At 33.8% G+C, this 22,055-nt stretch overlaps 1 protein-coding gene across 6 annotated transcripts in view; it reads right to left on the bottom strand.

Annotated features, from left to right (window-relative positions):
* The window catches only part of LOC105073770 (phospholipid-transporting ATPase ABCA3), a 118,858-nt gene that overhangs the window by 54,392 nt on the left and 42,411 nt on the right, over nucleotides 1–22,055 (bottom strand). For all 6 annotated transcript variants that reach the window (XR_012500335.1, XM_074346227.1, XM_074346226.1 and 3 more), the window contains 8 exons: nucleotides 21,915–22,044; nucleotides 18,104–18,258; nucleotides 17,693–17,848; nucleotides 17,187–17,397; nucleotides 15,013–15,163; nucleotides 11,400–11,498; nucleotides 7,224–7,377; nucleotides 5,108–5,408 (listed from right to left, as the gene is read on the bottom strand). Coding sequence is in view for 5 of the 6 variants with exons in the window: in XM_074346227.1 (XP_074202328.1) it covers nucleotides 5,108–5,408; nucleotides 7,224–7,377; nucleotides 11,400–11,498; nucleotides 15,013–15,163; nucleotides 17,187–17,397; nucleotides 17,693–17,848; nucleotides 18,104–18,258; nucleotides 21,915–22,044 (1,357 nt within the window). In the remaining variant the exon portion in view is untranslated. The remainder of the gene's footprint in view (nucleotides 1–5,107; nucleotides 5,409–7,223; nucleotides 7,378–11,399; nucleotides 11,499–15,012; nucleotides 15,164–17,186; nucleotides 17,398–17,692; nucleotides 17,849–18,103; nucleotides 18,259–21,914; nucleotides 22,045–22,055) is intronic.

The raw sequence follows: 22,055 nt of genomic DNA on the forward strand, positions 1-22,055 counted from the left end.
CAGATTGAAAAGATCATACACTATAATCAAGTTGGATTCATCCCCGGGACACAAGGGTGGTTCAACATATGCAAATCAATCAATGTGATACACCACATCAACAAAAGAAAGGACAAAAATCACATGATTTTCTCAATAGGTGCAGAAAAAGCATTTGATAAAAGTCAACACCCTTTTATGATAAAAACTGTTACCAAAGTGGGTATAGAGGAACACATCTCAACATAATAAAAGCTATTTATGAAAAGCCCTTAGCCAAAATAATACTCAATGGTGAAAAGCTTAAAGTCTTTCCACTAAAATCTGGAACAAGACAAGGATGCCTACTCTTATCATTTCTATTCAACATAATATTGGAAGTCTTAGCCATAGCAATCAGACAAGAAAAAGAAGTAAAAGGGATCCAAATTGGAAAAGAGGTAAAAATTTTACTATATGTGGACAACATGATACTATATATAGAAAACCCTAAAGGCTCCACACAAAAACTACTGGAGCTGATAAAAAAAATTTGTCAAGCTAGCAGGATACAAGATTAACATACAGAAATCAGTTGCATTTCTTTACACTAACAATGAAATATCAGAAAAGGAAAATAAAGAAACAATCCCTTTTAAAACCACATTAAATAAACAAACAAATAAACAAACAAACAAACAAATAAATAAATAAATACACTTAATAATAAAACCTGACCAAGGAGATGAAAGACTTATATGAGGAGAACTATAAAAAACTGATTAAGAAAATGAAAGATGATTTAAAGAAATGGGAAGATATTCCATGCTCTTGGATTGGAAGAATTAATACTGTTAAGATGGGCATATTACCCAAAGCAATCTACAGATTTAATGCAATCCCTATCAAATTACCCAGGACATTTTTCACAGAACTTGAATGAATAATCCTAATATTTATATGGAATCACAAAAGACCCAGAACTGCCAAAGCAAGGAAAAGAACAAAGCTGGAGGAATAACCCTCCAAGACTTCAGACAATATTACAGAGCTACAGTAATCAAAACAAAAGGAAATCCTCCTACACTGTCAGTGGAAATGTAGGTTAGTGTGACTATTACAGAAAAAAGTTTGGCGATTCCTTAAAAAACTAAAAATAGACTTACTATATGATCCAGCAATCCCACTCCTGGACATATATCCAAAGGGAACTTTAATTCAAAATGATACAGGCACCCCAATGTTCATAGTAGCACTATGTACAATAGCCAAGACATGGAAACAACCTAAACATTCATCAGCAGATGACTGGATAAAGAAGTTGTGGTACATTTATACAATAGAATACTATTCAGCCATAAAAAAGAATAAAATGTCATTTGCAGCAACACAGATGGGCCTGGAGATCATCATTCTAAGTGAGGTAAGCCAGAAAGAGAAGGAAAAATACCATATGATATAATTTATATGTGGAATCTAAAAAAAAGTCAAAAGTGAACATATTTTCAAAACAGAAACAGATCCACAGACATAGAAATCAAGCTTATGGTTACCAGGGTGGAATAGGAGTGGGAAAGAATAAGTTGGGAGTTCAAGATTTGCAGATACAAACTACTATATATAAAATAGATAAACAACAAGTTTCTACTGTATAGCACAGGGAACTATATTCAATATCTTGTAGCAACCTTGTATATGTATGACTGAAACATTATGCTATACACCAGAAATTGAAACAACATTGTAAATGGACTGTAGTCCAATTTTCTTTAAAAAATGGAAAAAAATTTTTAAAAATCTTGATGGTGTAAAATGCCTAGAAGAAAACAGAGAGAAGGCTCCTTGACATTCATTTTTGTGTTGGTATTTTGGATATGACAGTGAAAACATAAGCAACAACACCAAAAATAAACAAGTGGGACTACATCAAACTAAAAAGTTCCTACACAGTAAGGGAAACTATCAGCAAAATGAAAAAGCAATCTAAGGAACAGGAGAAAATATTTGCAAACGATGTATCTGATAAAGGGTTAATATCCAAAGCATATAAGGAATTCATACAAATCAATAGAAAAAAAAATCTAGTTAAAAAATAGGCCAAGTACCTAAATAGATAGTTTCCCAGAGATGGCATACAAACAGCCAACATGTATAAGAAAATGTGCTCAACATCACTGTTCATCTGGGAGATACTAATCAAAATCTCAATAAGATAGCACCTCACATCTGTCAGAATGGGTATCATACAAATGACAAGAGATAGCAAGTCCTGACCAGAATGTTTAGAGAGAGAATCCTTGTACACCAATGGTGGGAATGTAAACTGGTATAGCCACTATGGAAAACAGTATGGGGGTTTTCAAACAATTAAAAGTGAGGCCTACCATATGATCCAACCAGTCTACTTCAAATAAAATCACTTCAAGAGATATTTGCACCCCATGCTCACCACAGCATTATTCACAATATCCAAGACATGGAAACAACCTAATTGACAGACTAATGAATATCTATCTATCTATCTATCTATCTATCTATCTATCTATCTATCTACCTAAGAGAGGGAAGGAGAGAAACGGTAGTTTCCTGATCCTGGGGCAGAGAGGTAGGGGAAATGGGGAGATATTGGTCAAAGGATACAAACTTCCAGTCATAAGTTCTGGGATCTAACGCACAGTATGACAACTATGAATAACAATAATTGTTTACATAAATTTTGCAGAGTGTAGATCTTTAAAGTTCTTACCACATGATGAAAAATTGTAACACTATGAGGTTATGGATGTGTTAACTAATCATATTATGGCAGTCATTTTGTAATATATCATACCAGCACATTGTATACCTTAAACTTACAAAATGTCACTTTTCAATCGTATCTAAATAAAGCTGGAAAAATATTTCTGTTCAGGTCTTGAGATTCAATAAGAATTTAAAGATGGATTTTTCAATTCCCCCTCTTCCTCCAAATAATTGGGATTTTGATAGGAGTTGCACTGAATCTGCAGATTTTTGAGGAGAGTATTGACATCTAAACAATATTAAGTCTGCCAATCCATGAATACAGAATATCTTTTCATTTATTTGTGTATTTAATTTAATTCAGCAACAATTTGTCATTTTCATTAACAAGTCTTTCACCTCCTCAGTTAAGTTTATTCCTAAGTATTTTATTTTTTTGATATTATAATTGAAATTGTTTTCAGATTGTTCATTGTTATGTATAGAAATGCAACTAATTCTTGTGTGTTGATTTCATAACCTGCAAATTTTCTGAATTTATGAACTCTTGTTTTTTAATGGAAAATTGAGGGTCTTTTGTACATAAGATTATGCTGTCTAAGAACAGAGGTATCTGCTCTAATCTTTATTGCTTTCTTCTTCCTGCTAGCTTTGGGTTTAGTTTTTTTTTTCTAGTTCCTTAAGGTGTAAAGTTAGGTTGTTGCTTTGACAGCTTTCTTCTTTTTTAATATAAGCATTTAAACACTGCTTTTGCCATATTCCTTAAGTTTTAATATGTTACATTTTCATTCATTCGTTTCAAAGTATTTTCTAATTTCCCTTGCTATTATTTGACCTAATGATGGTTTAATGGTGCTTTTTACATTTCCACATATTACTTTCCAGTTTTCTTTCTGATATTCCTATCTAGTTTCATTCAATTATGATCAGAAAGTATACTTTGTATGATTCCATTTTTTAAAAGTTTATTAAGATATATTTTGTGGTCTACAGTATGGTCTATTCTAAATAATCTTTCTTATGCACACAACAATATGTATTCTACTATTTGTCAGGAGATGTGTTCTGTTTTGTCTGTTAGGTCCAGTTGGTCTATACTATTGTTCACGCCCTCATTCCTTGTTGAACATCTGTCTGGGTGTTCTATTTATTATTGAAAATGAGGTATTGAAGCCTCCTACTTATTGTATAGCTGTTTTTTTCTACCTTCAGTCTGTCAATATTTACCTTGAATAATTTTTAATTAAGACAATTCCAAGATGCTAAGAGAATTAACAAAAAATAAGATTTAATTTGATTGTCTTATTATTAATATATCTGGAAAATATATAGTCTTTTTTATTTTTGTATAAACAATATAATGTAGGGAAAAAGGAACCACATTATTAATCAGGGAAATTCCTTTTCTGTTTCTTTCCTCTTCTCTTCTGAACAGTCATGTGATTTTTTATTAATAAATATTCATCTAGTGCTCCTGTAATGGAGGCGAAAAAATGTGTGATTTACTGAGAGCTTTAAGGCCACCCAGCCTATGATATGTATCAACAAAAAATCAGGATAATGGTAGAAGTAATTAACCAACATTTCCAAGTGCATTTTCATCTCTCACAATGGAACCTAAAGGAAAAGCCTGTCAAACTGTGCAGGTTATATGCTAACCTAAAGTAACACTGTCAACCAGACAGCAGCTGAAGGAAATACAATTGAAGTACCTGGAAGGAAATGATTAAACTTGCCTTTTACAGGGATGACTTAGTGTAGTGTAGGTTAATATTGCAGATTCCCATCAGGCAGTTTTAAAACCTAGTCCCTGCTCTAATTCATACTAGGTGCTTGATTTGAGGCAACTCACTTAGTATCTCCAAACCTCAGTGTTCCCAATTTCAGCAAATATGATTGTTATAGAAATTAAGTGAGTCACAAAGAATTTAGAAAATTTCTTGCCAAAAGTATGTGTTCAGTACATGCACTCAATTATTATTATTACCTTCCAAATAAATAAGTTCTGAGTAGCCTGCTCATAAAGCCTTCAGCCTAACATGTTTACCTGTTTTTAGATAGGGCCTTTCAGGATTCATCACCACCATACCACACTGTGAGCTTGGTTTTATGTGAAAATCTGTGCTAAATTTTACAAAACAAAATACTTGGTACTTTAATTAATTCCCTAGAAGTAAATGACTAGTAGATTACTCATACTCAAAGTACCATCATTAATAATTAATGTGGCCAGTAATCTTGAAAGATGATTCTTGCCTTTGGTTTCACTACCTTTATGAGATTGGCTATCAAGAAAAAAAAAAAAAAAAGGCAAGTAGCTAAACATTTCAGTAAAGACCCTTCTTTGGAAGTGACACAAACAGGTCTTTATCTACTAGCAGTCATTTTCTTTTTTTAAGAAGCTTACCTTTCACTTCATAAAGTTTTTGTTTCTTAGCCTTTAACATAGTCTCAAGATTTTGTATTAAATTCAGAGTAAAATCAGAATTTCCAGAAGTTGAGAAGGGAACAATGGTTTGACCATATTGTCCCAAATCCATTTCTCTGGCAGGTTCTTCCCTGATTCTTGTAGAGCCCCCATCTCTCATCAAAAAATAAACAATACCCAGAAGTCCAAGTATCTGCATTAACACCAAAATCCAGTTGCGCCAACTGAACATTGCTCTCTTAATGAACATGGCAAAGAACTGCTGACGGTGAAGATCCCACTGACAAGAGGAAAGAAAGATGACATTACAAGAGTCACAAAACTAAATGAAATTCATTAACATTGATGTTGTGAACCTTATGGTAAAAGATGTACATACTTTTATAAATACATCCTTGAACAGAACATAGCTATAGTTCACAGTTTAGGTAACAAGCAAGACTTCATATTTGTACAACGTATTGAATGGAAGGATGAAAGCTTGGCTTCTCATCTAATTATACTGAAAACTTCAAAAGGGTCTCTAACATATTCCTAGCATCTCTGACCAGAGCAACATCACATCCATCTTTCTTAGTCAATATTAAATCATGACCTTTCAATGCTACATTTCATAAATTTATGAAACTCCTAAAATGTGCACATGTAACAAGTTTCGGTTGCTAGGTTTTAATCCACACTATCTACAGAGTTGTGGATCATTTGGAACAGAAGATGAATTTATTTTAATTAATTTATTTAAACTGTAATATGCTCAATATATTTTATTAAACTTTTACATTTAAGCAATGTGTTCAATTGTTAATTTATTAAAAATGTACCCAAATATATCATTTTCTTTATTTTTCCATGACTTTTGGTCCCATCTGTAGCTGATTTAGAATATAAATATTTTTCAGGCTAACAATGGAACCATTGCTTTAAATGTAGAGACTTCGCATAAAAAGGTGTCTGAATGTTGAAGAAGAGCATATATTATTTACATATGTAACAAAGAGCTTAAAATATGTTCAGACTATATTTCCTAACATTTTGGACACCCCATAATTTGTGGCGTGAAAATATCCCTAATCCATCAACCAGTTATTTTCTGAATAAAACAATCGGCATTTGGATGTTGTCACTGACTAGAAGTAAGGTAAAGTTTAGAAGGAGAATTCTTTCTCACATTGCTTTCTGGCTTTTAAAAGATAGGTTATTTGATTTATTTCTGGAATGACAGACCATATTAATACAAGAATCAACTTTTCTAGACTGGTCTGCAAATCTTTTATCATCTGCATCATTATAAGAAAAGGGAAATAGAGAAGAGTGCAAATGTGCAAGCAGGGAGTGAAGGAAAATTACATTTTTAAGTATTTGATTCGTCCCAAACATTCCACAGTTCATAGTTTACTAGTGTTCACTCACTAAAACAGTCTCACAGAGAATGACACACAGATATGTTAAATGATTCGGTCAAGGTCAAATAGCTAATAAATGAAGCAGGAATTCCAGTTCCAACCGGCTCAAAATTCCATACTCTAGCTGTACAACACCAACTCTGCTTCACAACTGGCTCAGCAGCCCTCCAGTGAAGGCATGCTTACGGGCATCTCTGAGAAACGTATCTTCCACCTCAGAATCCCTGGTCTTTATTAGGGAAAATTGTAGGGAATAGATAATTAGGAGAACAATTAGAGCAATGCTTGCAGTCTAGTGAAATCTCCCATGCTAGGGAAGGAACATACTGCCTTGGGAGTAGTACATTAGGAAGCACCAATTCATTTCAATGCATAAATTTCAGTGCTTTGATGTGTGTGAGTGGTGATAACTTTTATACGACCCTTTCTCAACTGTAAATGAGCCAACAATTTTAAAAGCTGTGAGAAGTGACTCTGAGGAATCATAATGAGAGTAAAATCTAATTTTTAATACCATATTTCACGTTTGAATGAGAAACTTAATTGGACTGTTTTACAGACTACTCCTTACCTGGCCTTCTTTGGATGAGAGCTCCAAACTTCCCTTTGAATTCAAATGTTAAAATGAAATGCTATCTCTTTTATACTATCCAAACATATACCAACATTGTATTCTTAGTGAAGATGCTCACCCCAGTATTAAAGTTAATATTAGAGTGGTCACTCAAGGTGGAGGGAGAATATGATCTCTCAAAATTTCTGGGTATGTTCATATTCTGGTCCATGTCTTCACTTTCATCTTCGTCGTTTAGGGTCTGGAAAGCCGTTGTATCTGCTCTGCTGACTCTACACACACACACACACACACACAATCATTTAAACCAGAACAGTGGTTTCTAAATACCTAATCCATCACAAGATTTTCACAAATTGAGGCAAATTTAAAAAAACAAGCATAGCTATACATATTCTCATTAACATTAGATAAAATAAACTGAACTTAAAGGTCTAAGAACATGTCTTTTTTTTTTTTAGGAGAGAGGGATTGTTAAATCTCCTTTATTTTAAGATATGATATTGATAATATATAGCAGGCTTTTATTTTTATAATGTTTCTAAGCATATGTCAGATTTGTTTTCTCAATTTTCTGCTCCAGGCAATCTAAGTAACTGGAATAGTTTACAAAGCAAATGAATCCATAATTAATTCATCCTCTAAGGGCTTACAATTCCATGGAAGAAACAGATGTATGTATTTAATTTTAATATAAGGAAGAAAATGCTAAACAGGATAGTAAAATCATAGTACAATGGGGAGTTTGAATCTTTAAGTCCACTGATGGGAGTTCTGTAACCCTTGATGAAAAACTCATAATTTGTAAAAAATAGATTTTTTTCTTTCCAAACCAATGAGCTAGCAAGCCTTTTTAACCTTTCTTTCAGCAGGACAACAAAATAAGCATCAAATACTGCTTTGATTTGATAAACCTATTATCAGACTATTTTTTTTTAATTGAAACATAGTTGACTTACAATATTATATTAGTTTAACGTAGCCTTTGTGCCATGTCTGGCCACTACAGTACTACTGTAATTGATAACACTGAAGACAAATATGGATTTTTCCTTGACTTTTTTCTCTGTCTTCTTTAGTAGGTTTTATTAATTTTTATACACTTGTAAGACATATTCAATGGGAAAAGGTTTACAAATACAATAAACCAAAAGAAAAAAATAATCAAGATGTCATTACTCAGATGTACCCAAGTGACATTTTTCTATATCTAAATATGCACAAACATGAATATATATGTATACATATATACAATGCAAAATTAGGATGACACAATACTGCAACTATTGTTTTGCAAATTGCTTTTTAAATTATTAAAATAGATTCATTTTACTATCTGTATACATAACTCATCACTTCTAATGACTGAGTTTTATTTTATTGTACAGATGCACCACTGTTTATTGACCAGTCACTAAGATTGCTTTAACTTATTATTATTATAAACAATGATATGATGAACACTATTCCACATATATCATACCCAGAAAAGACAAAATTTCAGATGTAGAATATATACATTTTAAATCTTCTTATACATCTTGCCAAAATTAGCGTATGTACTTTTATGTATCGTCAAAAAGAGTATACTAATTTACATACCCATGTCACCTTATAAGATCATTCTATTTCACTGCATATTCACCAAGACTGGGTATTTTTTTTAATTTGTAGTCTGTATTTTTAATCCTTTTGAATTAATTTGAATATTTGTAGTTACTCTTTTGTGGATTATTTTTTATCATTTGTTTGATTTTATACTGTTTTCATATTTTCTTTTTGGTTTAGTAGACACTCTTATTCATTATAATTAACTTTTATAACATTTGTATTTTAATGTTGTTAAAGTATTCCCTCATACACATGTTTAAATTTTATTTAGCCAAATATTTTCCTTTATGGTTTTTGTACAGAGAAAGAATAAATGTAAGAAAACACCCACTTCCCTGACTCAGGTAATTAACCACTTTTAACATTGTTTTAGTTTGAGCCAATTAAAATTTTTTTTACAAATGAATTTAAGTCACCTGTGAACAAGATTATCAATCCCATTTCTCCCCATCTCTTCCATCAAGCCAACTATGATGCTTGGTATGTAACCTTCCAGATATATTTTTAAAATAAACTTTTAATTATAAAACAGCTTCAGATTTACAGAATAGTAGCAAAGATAGTACAGAGATCCTGTATACCCTTCAGTTTCCCCTATTATTAACATCTTTTATTATCATGGTACACGTTTCACTAGTTTTTCCACTAAGGTCCATTTTCTTTGCCAAGATCCTACCAATGTAACATGTTAAATTTAGTCACTATGTCTCCTAAGTCTCCTCTGGGCTATGATGGTTTCTTAGACCTTCCTTATTTTTCATGACTTTAGAAGTTTTGAGAAGTACTGATTAGGTATTTTGTAAAATGTTCCTCAGTTTGGATTTGTCTTGTTTTTCTTATGGTTAGAGTGGGGCTATGGCTTTGCGGAAGAATATTAAGGAGGTGAACTACCCTCTTCCTCACATCATATCACACGATTTTAACATGAAATATCACTGTGATGTCACTAGCATCTTGATCACCTGGCCAAGGTAGTATTCTATCAGTCCATATTGATATCAATAGAGGACTGGATGAACAAATAGGAGAGAGACAAATCTTCCTTGCAGAATTGCAAATAATGTTTGTAGACACTACTCTCTCTGCGAGGAGGTGCTAAATACCCCCTTCTCCTTGAGTGTGGGCTGTGTTTAGGGACAGGCTTCCAAAAAATAGAGTAGAGAAAGGGGAGAAAAAGTAATTTTATAATAGAGAGGTCAGATATGTTCTAATACTTTTGTATACACATTTAAGTATCCATAAACACATATAGTTTTGTTTTATGGTTTTAATGTTTTATATAAATGGTATATTTAGACAGATAGTTCTGCAAAATGATTTTTTTTCCTCTAAAGGATTAGACGTTTTACATCTCCTCAAGTTGACATTTGTATAAAAAGAAATTTAGGTCAGGCCTTTCAACTGATAATATATATATTTAGTATATATATAGTATTTCACTACTTAGGTATCATATTTTATACATTACATTATTCCATTATTTTGCTACTACCCACTTCAGCAAATATCTCTAGATCTGTCTTCTGGGCAAGTATCTGACAGTTTCTCTAGAGTATATACCTAACAGTGGGATTTCTGGGTTGTGGCATTTTCAACTTACTGGATGTTGCCATGTTACCTATCAGTGTGATCAAATCAGCTTACTGTATAATTAGCAGGATTTGAGGATTCCTCTTTCCTTTTCATCGTGCAACACTGCATATGCACTGCCAAAATTATTTTGTCCATTCTAAGTCCTTTGTATTGAGATAGAAATTTTATAACCAACTGATCATTTTTTTACAAAAACATCTGGCATTTTGCTTGTGATTGCATGGAAACAATAGACCAATGTGGAGGAGAATTTCCACCTTTAAAACATCAAATTTTCTGACTGAAGAACACAGCATTTATTTCAGTCATCTTTAAATTCTCTCAGTAACGTTTTAATGTAGAGCTCCTGTACATCGTTTGTCAGATTCATCCCTAAGTATTTCACATTTTTAAGTGCTACTGAAAAAGGCATAGTTTTTCTATTTCAGATTGTTCCTTGCTAGCAGGACCTTGTGGCCCAACGGTAGCACATTTGACTCCAGTTTGTTCCTTGCTAGTATACCGAAAAACAACTGACTTTTTGATATTTCATTTTCTTCCTCTTATAATAGATACACCTCCAGTAGAATTTAAATAGAAGTGGTGAGGAACATCCCTTTCTTGTTTCTAAACTAAGGGAGAAAGCATTCAGTTTCTCATCAGTAAGCATGATGCTAGCTGTAAAGTTTTTGGGTGATGACCTTTATAGTTTGAGAACATTCCCTTCCTTTCCTGTATTAATGAAAGTTTTTATTGGAATGGAAATTGGATTTTGTCAAATGTTTTTTCTGAATGTAATGAGATGATTAATTGGCTTTCTTTTTCAGTTTCTTAAAAGTTACATTAATTAATTACACTACATTGATTTTTGAAAGCTAAAATGGTAAACCAACTTTGTATTTCTGGGATAACCCCATTTAGTTACGATGTATTATCAATTTTATTTTTTAAACATATTGTTAAATTTGATTTGTTAAAATCTTAAGAATTTTTGCATTTATGTTCATGAGAAATATTGATCTGTAATTTTCTTTTCTTATAATAACCCTGTCTGGTTTTGATATCAGGGTAATACTGACCTGATAGAATGAGTTTCCAAGTATTCCCTTACCTGAAGAAAACTTCTTCCATAGTAGTAATAGAGATACCAAAGCTAGCAATGCCCAGCTCTTCCCGTCTGTCTTCCAGATCAGTAAATAAGTCTTTAAACCTAGAAGGAGGAGAAAAAAAAAGAGAAAAAGCTAGTACCAAGCAGATGATATTCATATTAATATTTTTGTTACCTTCAGCAGTGGGGAAAATGTAGCTTATTCTTTACTGCAATGCTTTATTACAGTTTCCATGCCCCTGATAAATAAGAAATGTGGAACATATAAAGAGAAAAAACTAGCAAACTGCTATCACAAACTGTTTTTTGATAAAATTATCAGTTGACTTCCTCTGTATATTAACATTCATTGCTAGGTAAGATTTAATTTACTTAATACATGCTATAGCTCCTATGAACCACGAAATCAAAAAGGAAAAATGTTTTCAAATTAAGAGGCAGAGGACACTCAAGGCCGAAAAATGAAGTAAGAATAATAGAAACTAGGTACTGGGAGAGAACTGTTCACTTAAATAACCTGGGAAACTGTGCCATTTCAGACAGATGTGATGTGGTGCCATCAAGGCTTCTGAAGAACAGTTTTTCTGGTATTTCTCAGTTTCTCTGGTTTAGAAGATCATCTACTCCAGAAATTCATTCAGTCCTTGAACCTACCTCTACTATATTCTAAGGAGTGAACATGATCACAAAAAGGAGATTAAAAATCATTTTTTATGGCTAAATAACATTCCATTATACAAGATACACTGTAATTTATTTGTTCGTACATCAATCAGTGGACATTTGGGTAGCTAATACTTTTTGGCTATTATCAATAATGCTACCGTGAACTACAGTGTAAACATATGTTTCCAGCACTCTTGGGTATATACCTAGGAGTGGATTTGCTGGATCTTGTGGTAACTTTTTGAGGGATTCCCAAGTGATTTTCCCAAGTGGTTACACTATTTTATATTCCCACCAGCAATATATCAGGGTTCTGATTTTGCCACATCCTTGTTCATACTTCTATTTTCTGTTTCTTAAAAAGTTACTGTTACAGCCATTCCAGCGGGTGTGAAGTAGTATCTCACTGTGGTTTTGCTTCTATAATGACTAATAATATTGAGCCAATTTTCATATGCTTATTGGCTACTTATATATACATACACATATATTCTTTTGAGAAACATCTGTTCAAATCCTTTGCCCACTTTTAAATTGGGTTGTTTGTCTTTTATGATTGAATTGTAGGGTACTTTATATACTCTGCATACTGGTCCCTTATCTGATAGATATAAGTTACAATATTCCTCCTGATTATTTGGGCTGTCTTTGATTTTTCTTAATAGTGTACTTTAATGTGGAAAGTTTTTAATTTTGATGAAGTCCAATTTATGTATTTTCCTTGGGTTTCTTGTGCTGAAGTCTTCATGTCATATCTAAGAAACACTGCCTAATTCAAAGCTACAAAGATTTATGCCTATATTTTCTTCTGAGAGTTTTCACTCTTATATTTAGGCTTCTGATAATTTGAGTTAACATTCTATGTATGGTGTGAGATAAGGGTCCGACTTCATTCTTTTGCATGTGGCTACTCAATGTCCCAGCATCATTTGTTAGAAAGTCTGTTCTTTCCCCCAATTGATTTGTTTCTACACCCTTGAAAAAACAATTTTATATAAAAGCTTATTTTTGGACTCTGATTTACTTTATTTATCTACATGTATATCCCTATTCTAGTACCACACAGTTTGGCTGCTGTAACTTTGCAGTAAATTTTGAAATATGAGTCTTCCAACTTTGTACTTTTCCAAGATTGTTTTGGCTATTTAGCAAACTTTGGATTCCATATTAATTTTAGAATCAGTTTGTTAATTTCTGGGAAAAAAAGACAACTGAGATTTTTATAAGGATTATGTTGAATATGTAGCTTGCTGTGGGGAGTATTGCCATCTTAACCCATGAATGCAGGCTATTTTTCTATTTCCCTGGGTCTTTTTAAACTTCTTTCAATGATTTTTTATAGTTCTCAAAAAGTGTACAAATCTTGCAGTTCTACTGTCTAATTTTTCCTATCTTATTATTATCGATGGTATTGTAAATGGAATTGTTTTCTTAATTTCATTTTCGGATTGCTCATTGTTAGTGTATATTACACTTAACATCTTGCAACCTTGCTGAAAGCTTATTAGTTCTAATTTTTTTTTCAGGTTGGTTCTTTATGATTTTCTACACACAAGAAGATATCTTCTGTGAATATAGATAGTTTTACTCCTTTCTTTCCAGTGTGGATGCTTTTATTCATTTTTCTTCCCTAATTGCCTTCTGGTACAATGTTTAGTACAAGCAGCAAAACAGATGTCCTTGGCTTGTTTCTGATTTGGGGGGAAAGCTTTTAGTCTTTCACTATTACACATGCTGTTAGTTGTGGGGTTTTCATAGATGCTTTTTATCAAGTTGAGAAACATTCTTTCTGTTTCTAGTTTGTTGAGTGTTTTTATCATGAAAGGGTGTGGATTTTGTTAAATGTGTTTTTGCACCCATTGAGATGACATTTGGTTTTTATCCTTTATTATATTAATGTGGTGTTTACATTGATGATTTTTGCTTGTTGAACCAACCTTGCGTTCCTGCGATACATCTGACTAGGTCATAGTGTATAATCTCTTTCATGTGCTCATGGACTGAATTTACTAGCATTTTGCTTGACTCTGTATTCAAAAGTTATATTGGTCTGTAGTTTTCTTGTCTTTTTCTTTAGTCTTACCATAAGGTTATACTGGCCACATTGAATGGATTGGGTTCTTTCTACTATTTTGGAACAGTTTGTGGAAAGTTGGTATTAATTTTTATTTAAACATTTGGTAGAACTCACTACTGAGGCCAGTTGAACCTACTGTTTTCATTGGGAAAGTTTTCTGATTCCTAATTCAATCTTTTTACTTATTAGAACTCTAATCATAGTTTTTTTTCTTGAGTCATTTTTAATACTCTATTTTTTGAAAGCAGTTTTAGGTTTACAAGTTAAAGAAGTTCCCCTCTGTTTATCACCTTTTGAGAATGGCAATCAGTTTTCTTCAGGGGAGTATCAACCTAGTTGTAGTGACTACAACTTGCAAGAAGATAAAACTGGCACAAAGTTTATGATAAATACTCTTATTTCCCTCATCCCTTAGTCAAGATAAACATCCCAGGTACAATTATTATTCCTTCTTTCACCTTTTGATAACTAACTTGGCTAACTATTGCTGTCAAACTGCCTGTTTCCTGTAGATTCTAGGGCTCCTGGCTCCAAGAGCTGCCATGTAGACCACTTTTCCTCTTATCTTAGCAATTCACTTGATTTTGCTCACAAAGAAAAAAATTTGTGCAAATAGCTTATCATTTCTTACCACTTAACATGAGCCTGTAAGGAACAGAAATAAAGAGATATCAAGACAAACAAAAATGAAGTCTAAGTTATGTGACTTCCCTCTGTACAAATAGTGAAATCTCCAGGAAGTAAATTTTTTGACTATTACTTGTCAACTGGCAACTAAAAAGAATCTATTTGTCAAGCCTGAGGAAACCTAGAAAAGTAACACTGATTTCTGATAACCCCAAACCATTTATCTAACATTCTCTGGATTCATACCTGTGCGTGTGCTCTTTTGGTAGGATAAATGATAGTTCAGCTGCAACGTTATTCTCCAATGTGGCTTCTGGTACATGACGATTAATCAGTTGAGAGATTTCCTTAACATTACAATGAGGTTCCTTTACCATAATCAGGTGATATCCCACACCTGAAAAGACCCATTTAGAAGACCAAAATTTTAAAAATGCAATCTGCCCAAATTAAACACATAATATACTCTGACACCAAAAACATAGGATCTTGCTTGTTAAAAATTTTATTTCTAAGAGGCATCATTATTGTGCTTAAGAACAAGTGGCCTTCAAATTACTTTCAACTCATTCCTCTTAGTCAGTTTCTGACTCTTTAATCTTTGGGATGTACTGGTTTCATATTCTTACCAAAATTTAAACTTATTAAAGTTTTATTGTTTTATATCTTTTTGGCTTTCCTTCCTGCCATCATTCTTTCCATACTTAATGTTCACTTGCCACATTTCAGGGATATGTCACTAAAGTGGAAACTGTACCTCACTGTATTAATGAATGAAAACTGCAAAATTTCACCTCACTGTACTAGGAAGTCTTCCCTTCATCATGAGACAATGGGCTACATGGACTTCGGTTGTCAAGCGTTCCTGATCCTTTCAGGACTTTGTGCACGCACACACACACGTGTATGTAGACACACATCCTTATTTTTCCTGTCTTGCTTCCCTTATTCTTATTCTAGCATGCATCGTTTTAGGTTGGCTTTCTGTTGCTTCTTGAATAAAACTTCAGAATTCTATATTCCTAACTTTATCTTACATATGCATTCACACATCAAGGGGCAAATCAGTCTTGTTTTCAGTGCCCTTCCATTTACTACCCTGACCATCAAACTTAATTTCTCATTCATCCTCTCCCAGAACTTCTGATCCAGGCTGACTTCCTCACTGTCCCAGCGGAAAAAAAAAAAAGGTCCATTTTTATCCTCATGCTTTTAGTATTTATTTATGTACTCCCCTAAAAAAAGAGGTGTTCTTTCCTCCATTACCTTTTTAAGATCTGTAACTGAAAGCACTCTATGGATATTCAGTATACTTAGGTAATAATTTTGTGTCTACAACTCACCTACTATAGGAATATCAACTTCTATATCCCCACATATAAGTGAAAAAATATTCAATAGTATGAGTCTCTCTACTTCTGAAATTCACCAAATTTACTATTTAAAACCCAACATCCTCTTTGAGGTAAAGAGTAAAGGGCAAGTCGCAGCATATTAGAATGCAAAGCATGGCTTTGGTGTCAGAAGAACCCAGGACCAAATCTATGCCACTTACTGCGTGGTCTGAATGAGTTACTTTGGTATGAACCCAAGTTTTCTGCTCCATAAAAATGGTGAGGTTATGAAGAGTAGATGAGGTAAATGTGTGTAAACATGAAACATAACGCACTCATAATAAATGTCAGTTGAATGGATATATTTAAACACTAAATTAATAATTAATGGAATGATGTCAGACTTAACTATTCTCATTGATTTGTATCCTCCAATTCTGAAGCCCTCATACACTTACTGGTTTGAGCCGTGCATGTTATTTCAGAATTCAATTATATATGATATTATATTGCTCATTTTTAATGCACTAGTCTTACTGACTAATCAGACCATATACTCATTAAAGTCAAGACTATTTTATTCCACCATTCATTTATTTCCTGCTCAATAAATTCTTGCTGATCAACTGCTACATTTCAGGCTTGTTTCATGAAAATAAACTAGAAAGCATTTAACTAATTACACTGGAGGGAGGTGATATTAATTTTGCAACAGAGAAAAAGTGGTCAGAAATATCTAGTCACTGATTTTCTCCCCTACAATCCATAAATCTATGTACCAAATCCCTTGGAAGCGTTACTTTGTTCCTGCAACAAATAACAGCTTCAGTAGAAGCCAGATGAGAGAAATATACATGACTTTCGTGGGATCAATAAAAGGGTATTTTCTAAGTTAAAATATACTTATTGGATCATAATGAAAAATTATTGGATAGGATATGTCTAAGTTACAAATAGCCAATTTAAATAACTTAGACTTAAGGCAGTAAGACATAAGTTTTCAAGATTTGTGTAGAGGAACAAAAATCTTCTTAGAGAATATTATTAAGACATTAGAATACAAACTATGATCAAGGGAAGAGATACCATAAATTCTTTTCAGGAAAATTGAAGAGCCACAGCATTTCAGGGATCCCTTGACCATGATAGCTATACGGTCTCCCAGGATGTCAGCTTCATCCATGTGGTGCGTTGTCAGTAGGATGGTACGACCCTGTTTATGCTGCTGAAGGACATCCCAAGTGAATCTCCTTGAGACTGAGTCCATGCCAGATGTTGGCTCATCAAGTATCACCACCTAAAGACCAGAAGAACAATTCCATGATTGTACTTAATTCATGTTATGCTGCTTATGGGATAACTTACTACTCATGGGGGACATAGTTAAGCTAAAATATGTAATCTAGACAAGACTCTGCAAAATTAATAGTAAGTTGAAACCCCCAAACCACACTGTATCAGCTGGGTCAGCAATGGGAATTACCATTTGGGAAGTTCCTTTTAGAGAGTTAGATTTGTATCAGCTCATAGGTTTGTGTCAGCTGAGTTTGACATATCACCTGGGGCAGGGACCCATGTTAACTGTTCTTTACCTTGGAGCCTCCTACAAGTGCTATAATGATGGACAGTTTGCGCTTCATTCCTCCACTCAGTGACTGTGAAAAGGCATGACGCTTTTCTAGCAGGCCAAAAGCAGCCAGCATAGTGTCAATTTCTTTGACACGAATCTCTGGAGGTACTCCTTTTATCTGGAAAGAGAAGCTAGAGTTCACATGGTGCTTTCAATTTTATCCTTAGAAAAATCTCACATCAGAACTTTCCTTACAGAATCATCTAGATAAAAGACTTTTTCTTCTCTTTGCCCTCCACCCTTCCTTTATGGTAAAAGAACAATGTCTCCCAAAAATGAACTTCCACTAAATAAGGGTAAAGGTGTTGATCCTTGGTCACACTGTCTGAAGCATACGAAAAGAGTCGGGGAAAAGAATCTATCTCTGGCTCACCATGCAGTAGAAATAGAGATGCTCTGATACTGTCAAGTCTGGAAACAATATGTCATCCTGGGGGCACAAGCCCAAGCTTTTTCTGACTTGAAGCATGTCTTTTGAGACATCGTAGTCATTAATATATACCTTTCCGCTGGTAGGACGATAGAAACCTATAATTAAGCAGACGCCCATCTTCAGTGACAGAATCTGACGATATGCTGTTCATTAGCAGCTCAATTTAATGGTCTATTTATGGATTACTCAAAAGAATTATCACCATAGAGAAAAACCGTCTGGTCAAATATGGTAACTTCTGATGATGGGAAAACTTTTTTTTTCCCTTTTTTAAAAATTCACATAATCTAGTTTCCAATGAGTATAAAATATTAATTACTCGAATAATAAAAAATGTTTTGAAGAATTTTCTGTTCCAATATTCTAGTGCTGCTGTCTGCCATTTGACGATAGATGTGAAACATTATGATCTGAACACTGCATTATAAACACTTCGGTAGACTTTTTTTTTTTTTGAAAATGAAAAATTCAGAACACAGGATTCTTATCCTCAAGAAGTTAAAAATCTAGCTGGATGATAAAATAGAATCATAAAATAGTTTAAAAATAGATATGTAACATTTATGTACAGATGGCAACTGAACAAGTTTTATGGTGAAACATCTGTTAACACACTAAATGTAGCCACGAGACTCCTTAAATTTCACGACTCATTAATTCTATTTTACAAAATACATTTTGAAGAGGAAGATGTATTCAAGAGTGTCCAACACATTTAGGGTGACTAAATGCTCCCACCCATTTACTACCATTGTCTAAGCTTTCTACCTCTTTTAACATCTGTCCCAGATTTTTCCTTTTTAACAAAGTGTCATCATTAATGTTGATACTAAAATAAAGTAGGGAAGGGTATGGGTTGGGATGCCTCTACTTTGTACATTCAACTTCTGGCATTGTTTTGCCTAGTGGCACATGAGAAACATATTGCAATAGTTACCACATTTCAATATATGGCATGTGAAAGAGGGATGCTAACAGCATTGTGACATTGCTAACACAATGTCACTAACACACCTTTCTCAGGAAAAGTATGCGGGCACTCTGTGATGCAATAAAGTAAGACTAGACCGCTGACGCTATGAACAGTTAACTCCCTTCAGCATAGGCGGCCATGGGAAACGTGCTCAATAATACAGCCATTCCTGAACATTTGGTATCACAGGCCAGTCCATCTGGGAGATGCACGTATGTGAAATATTCATATTAGTCAAATCTATAGGGACTGAAATTAGCTTAGTAGTTGCCGGGGTCTGGGAGGACGGGAAACTGAGGAGGTGATGGCTAAAGCATACAGTGTTTCTTTTTGGAGAGACAAAAACATTCTGGAACCTAGACAGACATAATAGTTGCACGATAGTGTGAGAGTACCACGTGACACCAAACTGGAAACTTAAAATGGTGAATTTTATGATGTATTAACATTACCTCAATTAAAAAACTGCCATTTAAAAAATTACTGACATGACGCTTTCCTCAAAAAACTTAAATCTAATGGAGGAAACAGGTGACTCAACAATTGTGATACACGATGGAATTAATTCACTCTGCAAGTATTTACTGAGAACTTATTATTTGTAAGGAACTATTCTAACTTCTTGGGACATATCTCAGTTACCAAACAGAGGTAAGAGTGATTAATTCTGGTTGAGGGGATCAGGAGGTGGATCTTCATGGAGGAGAAGAATATTTCAAAAGGTGGAGTGGTGGACCAGGAATTCCTGGTGAGGGAAAGGGAATGAGCCTGCACACAAAGGAAGTGCATAATGTGTGTTCCGAGATAACAGGTGCATTGGTTTCCAATGGCTGCTGCAACGAATGACTGCAAAATTAGTCTTAAAACAGCAGAAGTTTCTTCTATCACAGTTCTGGAGAGACCAGAGTCTGAAATCAGTATCACTGGACTGAAATCAACATGTTAGCAGTTCCACACTCCCAACAGAGACTCTAAGGGAAAATCCATTCTTTACCTCTTCCAGGTGGCTGCTAATACGTCTTACCCTGTAGAGCAATACTCTGGATAATGGATTGTCATCTGGGTCCATTTCCACATTGCCTTCACTCTTTAGTGTGTCCTCTACTCTTCTGCCCGTCTATAATCTCTCCCTGCCTTTCACTTATAGGGACACTAGAGACTGCATTTGGGTTCAGCCAGATAACCAAGATCATTTCATAATTTTACATATATGTGTGTGTGTGTGTGTGTGTGTGTGTGTGTGTGTGTGTGTGTGTGTGTATGTGTGTATATAAAATTCATAGGCTTCAGGGATTAAAACATGAATGTATCTTTGGGGACCATCACTGCCATGAAACATAAAGCATGGAGTATGTTCCAGGATAAAATATACAGAAACATTCAATAAATGGTAGTTAATATGATACTGATGGCAATGATAACAATGATTCAGTAATAATTACGTGGCATTAATTGGGAAGTACTGCCTAAAATAAGGGCTTTAACTAATGTTCAGGGGCAATCCAAAGATAGAAACTGATAAGGAGTTATTGTTTTGCATGGTTCCGTGCCTCAAAGGTAAGGCTGCTTCTAGTTGATCCACAATGGGAAACTCAGCCTTGCTCCAGCCTTTTACTTGACACTCTAGTATCATTTTTGTCATTTTTATTCTCTCTCTGTTCTCTAGCCATATAATATTCCCTATCCTCTTACTTCTTGACCCCTGAATATCTTTGGAATATGCATCTACCCCTCCTTTCATGATTACACCTTGTACCAACCTCAAATTAGATTTCCCCTTTGCCCACAGACCTAAACAGTATTAGATCAAGCTGGCAGGATGGCACCTAATATTCAAGCTTTATTTTCTTACTTCTCAAGTCCTGTTATAAAATTCCTATTTGCTCATCATATCCTCATTCAACTGTACAATCCTTGAAGGGAAGGACTTCCTGCTTACCACTGTATTCTCAGTTTCTATCCAAATACCTGGCATAACAATATGCACTGATGGTACAAAATTTTGCTTCATCTGAAATATACTGGCTGTTATGAATTACAAGTGGATCACCTGAGCAGTGAGGACATTTTCTGGGATAATAGTGAAGTTCTCTATCTTAATAGGCAATTGAATTACGCAGATGTATGCATATGTCAAAATTCAGAAGGCAAATACTTAAAATTTAAGCATTTCATCAAAATAAAATTTTACTCCAAAAGAAAAAATTTAATTAGTGATATGCATATTTGTTTAGAAATACTAATGTCTAAAGTTAATTTTTCAGATGCCTAAAAATGGGATTGAAAGATACGGGACAAGTATAGTAATATGTTACAATGGCAGAATCTAGGCAGTAGCTATGAGTGGGATCACTAAAAATATTTCAACTTGGTTATATTTTGAAAATGTATTTGTAAGAATATATAATACACATTTTACAATAAAAACAATGTACATAAGACAAATTAGAATGGTTTCCTATGAAGAGAACAGGAGAATTAAAGGAAAAGTAAAATAAAAGGAAACTTAAAGGAAACAACAAATGAAAATTAAGAGTCTTTGAATTGACCAATGAGGATGGTACACTACCAAGTGAGAATTTGATGCACCTGAGAAACAAAAATAAATCCTGACTTTTAAACTTAATAATAAATGATTTTCACTTTAAGAAGAGAGTGGATTAATAAACAATCGTTAAGTATCATTTAATGACATTGATGTCAATGTCAAGAAGAGTATGCAGAAGCGTCAAAGCTTGATCCACAGTATCTGTGCTCCAAGTAACCCCGAATATATACCTGTGAGAATAGATAAGGTGGTAGTCTTTCCTGCCCCATTATGTCCTAGGAGAACAGTGATTTGCCCCTCATACATATTCAAAGACAAGTCTTGAACTGCTACTGTGGTCATATTTTGTAATGTGAATTCCTGTGAAAAGA

This window comes from Camelus bactrianus, chromosome 18 (assembly GCF_048773025.1).
Source record: "Camelus bactrianus isolate YW-2024 breed Bactrian camel chromosome 18, ASM4877302v1, whole genome shotgun sequence".
In the NCBI taxonomy this organism is placed as follows: domain Eukaryota; kingdom Metazoa; phylum Chordata; class Mammalia; order Artiodactyla; family Camelidae; genus Camelus; species Camelus bactrianus.